At 42.5% G+C, this 6,953-nt stretch overlaps 1 protein-coding gene across 2 annotated transcripts in view; it reads left to right on the top strand.

Annotated features, from left to right (window-relative positions):
• The first annotated feature begins 216 nt into the window (after positions 1-216).
• Positions 217-6,953, top strand: part of HGF (hepatocyte growth factor) — an 84,373-nt gene continuing 77,636 nt past the window's right edge. For both annotated transcript variants that reach the window (XM_073328630.1, XM_073328629.1), the window contains exon 1: positions 217-406. In XM_073328630.1, the coding sequence (XP_073184731.1) occupies positions 331-406 (76 nt within the window). In that variant the 5' untranslated portion in view covers positions 217-330. The remainder of the gene's footprint in view (positions 407-6,953) is intronic.

The raw sequence follows: 6,953 nt of genomic DNA, 5'->3' as shown, positions 1-6,953 counted from the left end.
ACCGGGCGATGCAGCTCGCCTGGGCGCCCTGCACCCCTCTGCCGCAGGAGCTGCCTGCTGGCTGGCTGGGGGGAGGGAAGGAGGCAGCTGCGGCTGGGTGCAGGGGAGGGGGAGAGGAGGCAGAGGGGATGTTGTTAAACAATCTCTTACCGTAAGAGGGAGTTGGGACTCAGATCTTTCCAGTTAATCACACAACAAACTTAGATCATCGCAATAAAAAGCAGCGCGGCTCACTCAGCCTCCTCTAGTGACCGACTGTGCACAGGGGTCCTTCCACCAGCCATCTCCTCTCCTCCTCCCTGCGAGCTGCTGGGGCAGCCCAGCGGCAGCATGTGGGCCAGCAAACTCCTGCCGGTCCTGCTGCTCTGTCTGCTGCTGCTGCTTCCCGTCACCATCCCTTTGGCAGGTTAGTTTTTTGTCTCACTTTTTGCCAGCGATCTCTCTTTTCTGCGTCCTTTTCTTTCCTTTTCCCATTTATTATGGTGGGTGGAAATGTGCACTATTTACAAACCTTTGGGAAATGATACAGAGAGAGGCGAAAAATCTCCACCCCCACCATCCTTACCTCAGTAAAACAAACACACCTACCTACTCCTTCCCGGATGGCTGCAGAACAGAAATGGTGAGCTGTAAACCAAGTGTCACTTCTAGTGGAACAAGCCTTCTGCTCTGGCAAGTTTAAAGCTGCAGGCACATTGCACTGAAGGAGGGAGGATGGATCTTATCCTTTCTCCCGGAGAATAGTTTCTGAGCACTAGGGATCTTTTGTGTGAAAGGCAGTAGTGTATGAAATATTATACTATCTGTGCCAATGATTTTTCATTGTGTTTGTGTATTTCTGTGTATATTCTTTGCACGAACAGCCTGTATGTGCGGTTTAGCTCTGGGCTTCTGAGCTACCATTACCTTCTCACTCTTCCCCACATTTAGGGGTGTCTCAGGACAGACAGGGAGCTGGATGAACCAAAAATGGTAGAGAATATTTCATGATTGCTTCTTGGAACTCTCAGCTGTTATCAGGGCAAGAAGAAACATCTGTACTTTATTGCACAGTAATAGATTAAATAACTGTGAGATAACGAACATCCAAAACATATGATAGTATGTGGTTTGGAGTCATTGTCCAAATAGCAGGCATGTCTTCCTGCACATTCAGCAGCAGGAATACGCTATTTCTAAGCGTGAATTAATTCTAATTTCATTAGTATCTCAATTCAGTTCCTGATTAAACTGGGGGTGTGGAAGGTGCTAGAAGTGAACAATAATAAGCAATCAATTCTTGGAAGCTGTCTAGTTGAATTTATTTTCTGAAGTGCTCCTTTTGATAGCGGAGGGACTGGCTTTGCATTCCTATTGGCTCTTCGGTGAGGCACTTGAGGAATAATGTTTTACAAAGATTTCCACAAACCTTTCCTTCCTTCCTTCCTTCCCCAAAGCAGTAAAAGACAGACTGCTACTCTGCTAGACAGACAGAAAGAAAAGCTAACATGCAACTCAGGGAGAAGATCTGCCAGCAAAGTGGGCAATATATCTGCAGAGAGCAGAAGGGCAGATAAACAATGAAGAGGTCCAGCAAAGACACACATAGAGAGCGTGGAGTTGTGGGACAGGTTCTGAAGGCATAATGAACAAATAGCTGCTTTGTAGACTGCAGTTGCACTGTGGTGTCTTGGAGGAAGCAGCTGCTGTTTCCCAAAAGCTTGTAGTTGGTAAGCAGAGTTTACACAGTGAACCCCCTCTAAATATAGATAATCTCAAGAACTCACTGGCTGTCCAGACCTGGGGCTCGATTCTGTGATCCTCCGATATATCTCCAGGAGGGATCCAATGCCTTCTTAAAAACGAAAAAGTGATAATGAATTGCACAAATAATTGATTATTTTGTGTTTTGAATGTGCAAGTCACAAATACGCTGTTGGTATCACCTTCAATTGATCCTGTCATATTCTTCTAAGATAAGAGCCTAATTCTGCAAGGTGCTGAACATTTCACGAGAAGCGTTGTGTGCCCTCTACTTCCATTGATTTCAGTGTTGTGAGGCTTGCTCAGCAGGTATTCTGGTTATAGGCCCATGTTAGTACACTTCTTTGTACTATTTCCCTTCTGCATGTGCCTCATAGTTTCCATTCCATTGAGTTGCACCCTCTTTGAAAAATGGTGACCTTTCCATGTCTCAGCAACATCTCTCCGTTTTCACCCCCCTTCCAACCCCCTCTGCCCTCACTTTAATATTGTATCCATCCTATTGGACAAAGAAGATGAGTCTTGCCACTCACCACTATTGGACAGCTCGGAGCCTTGATTCTGTTTGTTTTGCTTTTTTAATTCCTATTTTCAAGAAGAGCTTGAGTTTCATCAAAAAAGCCAAACTTTAAATTCCTGTGAGAACAAGATACATGAGGGAAAATTGTGCCATTAATTTTTTTAAAATATATTGTTTTTTTCATATACTAAGACTTCTCCTTGAATAATTTCTCCATTGAGGTTTTTATTTTACTGGAGATTTTTAAGAGGCCCTGTACACTCTGAAAAAAATATTAAATGCGTTAGCTTCATTTCTGAAGAGTTTCTTTTTGATTTGTGTATTAGAACTTAGAGATAGAGGAGACTTCTTATATCTTCAGATCAACCTACCTGCTAATATATGAATGTCCCTATTCTGTTGATGTTAAATGTGTCAAGCTATAAGGTTTATTTGTATTATGTATTATTTGTATTATGGTGGTACCTATAAGCCCAAATTAAACCTTGGCGGTCCAACATACTAGGTTCTGTATGAACACAAGAGTCTCTGACTTGCAGGACTCAGAAGTCAGGATATGTCAGTGGGAAAGAGAGAGAGAGAGGGAAGAATACAATACTGAGAATGTGTTGATGTGAGCCAGCTATGTCCATTATGAGAGGTCTGATTTTTTTAAAATATATAAATAATAAGATAAGAACAGATGAATAAGATAAATATGTAAAGTTCTTACTAGCCAGCTGTTCTCCGTTTGCAGTATTCTGTAGGTATCTATCATTTACACTGAGAGACTAGTCTATAAGCTAATAACTTTCCTGAGGAACTTTTTTCCTCCCTGATATTCAGCCTATTTAGATATTCTTAATAACATCCCAGTATTCCCAGTCAGTACGTCTTTTACTCTGTTAAAAACAGACTGCTTAGCTCAATAAAAGCTGTTGAACTAAAATGACCCCCATTTTTATGGAACACAAATTAGTACATGTAAAATTGGGAATGAAAGATTTATAAAAATGCATCAGATTTTCCCATGAAGAGGTCTTTAATCTAGCATTTTTCTTAACACCAAGTTTTACAGCATTTTCTGTAGGTCACATGAGATTAAAAGAATATGAGGTGCAGGTGTATTCAAGATGTGGGAGAACATTTTGTTTTTTTAATTAAAAATGCTTTATACAAATATTGGTAGCCATAGGAGTGTTGTGTGTCCCCGTGGCTTGCATAACTGCATGTATTTTACAAATCTAATGTAATTTATTCTTTTCACTCCCTACTTGTGAATAATCATTATACAATATGCCATCAGCAATGCAAAACTCTGCCAGTTTGAAGACTGTATTCCTTCTGGTTAATAGAATCCATTTGGCACAGTATGCCAATGGCTTCTTGTTTTGCTCTCATGCATTTACCCTACTTAACAGATTTTTTGTTTCCATTAATGCCATTTTTGTGAGCAACATAACCAGAGAAAAATAGAATAAAAAGACTTGAGATTAGGATGTTGCATACAAACTGGAAAAATGTGCTCTGAAGTCAAAGAAAGAAAAGCCTCTTAGTGGAGAAGCTTATCTCTTATTAAGATAATACTTTAACTGAGGCCAGAGTTGGGAGGGAAATGTGCATCCTCTCTCCAGAGGATGACATCTTTCCTCCGAGTCTTTTTTTTTTCTGAGTATTACATGCAATTTATATCCTTCTAAACCTTGTGAAGGAGAGGAAGGATGGCTTTGCAGGGACGATACAGGATTGGAAGTCAGGAGGCAAGGGCCTGTCCTACCATAGTTGGAGAGCAGTCAACTTAATGGCATTCTCCCTGGACCCTGCAGAGGAGTTTTACAATTCTGTTTGTAAGGGTGGGTTTAGAGACTTGTACTTCTCCCCCAGCATTCACGTTGGGGGCTACCCTGCAGTAGCAACATCCAGAGGACCGACATAGCTGGAATTCCTCCTGGATCACTCAGGAAGAACACATTACAGCGACAGCTTTGCCATCTTCTAAATGGAAGCAGCACACACTGTCTGCGCTCACTGAGCAAGTCTTCTAGAAAGCATGAAAAGGGGTGGGTCACGTTCCCTGTTTTCACCCCCACCTCATCTTGGTGAGGCCAGTGCTAGCATGGAACAGTGGCTCTGCTCCCCAACCACTCCGTGGCTGCCCAGTATGCAGGGATTCTAGAATGGGGGAGGTGGGCTTCCTTGCACCCTTTGCCATTGCCTTGCATACCCAGCAACCACCAAGCTCCTCTTCCAGAAGGATGTACACAACACACTGCTGGAGGTGAAAGAGACACCAAATGCTTGTAAAGATGGTGGCTTTCACTGTGGACGGTAGTGTGACATGGGGGGGATTTATTTCTGTGGTAAATACAGTGCTTTGAAGGGCTACAGCTCTCAAAAGAAAAGACTCATTTTACAGTGCGAGGCTAAGGACAGCACTTCTATGTATATACCATCTGACTTTAGAACACAATATTGGCTGTTACCATTATTTTCAGTCTAATGGACTTTGGTACTGTGTACATATGAGTTGTGAAGACGGGGCTTACTGAATTTGAAAGTCAGGTTTCTAATAAAAGGTTAATCCTGGTGCCTTCTACTGAGATACCTTTTGTAGGAAGGAGTCACTGGTAAAATAAAAAAATAGTAATGAACAATAAACAAAAAACAATCTCCCTCCTTTCTCCCTCCGTCTCAAAAGCAACTGTAAAGCACAAAAATAAGGAAAAAACATATATGTTTGTTTTTTCCAGATTGTTGTTACAGAAGCACCTATGCTTTGTCAGCACCCTTTTTTGGCAAGAGAAAACTTTGGAAATTAAAATTATTCCAGTGCCATTCTGTATTGTTGTCATAAGTATAAAGGGAAGGATAAACCCCTTTTGTCTCTGCTTGGCCACAAAGCAGAGAGAAACCGAGCTGCTTTCAGTTTCAAAGCTGCTTTCTGGACTTCCTAAAAATTCCTTTTTAAAATCTGTATTTCTAGTTCAAAAAATCTCAACTGGATCTCAAAATGATTTCAGGTTAATCCCACCGCTGCCACCATGTCACGGTTCCTCCCCCACTCTGAACTCTAGGGTACAGATGTGGGGACCTGCATGAAAAACCTCCTAAGCTTATCTTTACCAGCTTAGGTCAAAACTTCCCCAAGGTACAAAATATTACATCCGTTATCCTTGGACTGGCCGCTACCACCACCAAACTAATACTGGTTACTGGGGAAGAGCTGTTTGGACGCGTCCTTTCCCCCAAAATACTTCCCAAAACCTTGCACCACACTTCCTGGACAAGGTTTGGTAAAAAGCCTCACCAATTTGCCTAGGTGACTACAGACCCAGACCCTTGGATCTTAAGAACAATGAACAATCCTCCCAACACTTGCACCCCCCCTTTCCTGGGAAATGTTGGCTAAAAAGCCTCACCAATTTGCATAGGTGACCACAGACCCAAACCCTTGGATCTGAGAACAATGAAAAAGCATTCAGTGTTTTACAAGAAGACTTTTAATAAAAAATAGAAGTAAATAGAAATAAAGAAATCCCCCCTGTAAAATCAGGATGGTAGATATCTTACAGGGTAATTAGATTCAAAAACATAGAGAACCCCTCTAGGCAAAACCTTAAGTTACAAAAAAGATACACAGACAGAAATAGTTATTCTATTCAGCACAATTCTTTTCTCAGCCATTTAAAGAAATCATAATCTAACACATACCTAGCTAGATTACTTACTAAAAGTTCTAAGACTCCATTCCTGTTCTGTCCCCGGCCAAGACGACTACAGACAGACCCAGACCCTTTGTTTCTCTCCCTCCTCCCAGCTTTTGAAAGTATCTTGTCTCCTCATTGGTCATTTTGGTCAGGTGCCAGCGAGGTTACCTTTAGCTTCTTAACCCTTTACAGGTGAGAGGAGCTTTCCCCTGGCCAGGAGGGATTTCAAAGGGGTTTATCCTTCCCTTTATATTTATGACAATTGTCTTCAAGCAGCATTCTGTGGGAAGCACTTAACTATGGCCTGGTCTACACTATGGGGTTAGGTCGAATTTAGCCGCATTAGGTCGATTTAAAAATGAGTTTGTCCACACAACCGACCCCGTTCTGTCGATCTAAAGGGCTCTTAAAATCGACTTCTGTACTCGTTCCCGACGAGGGGAGTAGCACTAAAATCAACCTTGCTGGGTCGAATTTGGCATAGTGCGGACGAAATCAATGGTATTGGCCTCTGGGAGCTATCCCAGAGTGCTCCATTGTGACCACTTTGGACATCACTTTGAACTCCAATGAACTAGCCAGGTACACAGGAAAAGCCCCAGGAACTTTTGAATTTCATTTCCTGTTTGATCAGCATGGTGAACTCAGCAGCACAGGTGACCATGCAGTCCCCCCAGAATTGTAGACGTAGAATGTTTCTACACTCCCCCTATCATCTCCGTCCCTGAGGTTATCGCAGATTAGAAGGTGAAAAAAACACACTTGCGATTACATGTTTTCCGAGCTCATGGAGTCCTCCCGCATTGATAGGGCACAGCTTAATGCGTGGAGGCATTCAGTGGCAGAGGCCAGTAAAGAATTAAGAGAGCGCAAAGAGTGGACGCAGGACACGATCCTGAGGCTAACGGGGGAGCAAACGGACACGATGAAGCATCTGTTGGGGGAGCAAACGGACATAACGAAGCATCTGTTGGAGCTGCAGGAAAGCCAACAAGAGCACAGAC

This window comes from Lepidochelys kempii, chromosome 1 (assembly GCF_965140265.1).
Source record: "Lepidochelys kempii isolate rLepKem1 chromosome 1, rLepKem1.hap2, whole genome shotgun sequence".
Classification (NCBI taxonomy): Eukaryota; Metazoa; Chordata; order Testudines; family Cheloniidae; genus Lepidochelys; species Lepidochelys kempii.
This window is presented reverse-complemented; position numbering and strand designations above follow the sequence as displayed.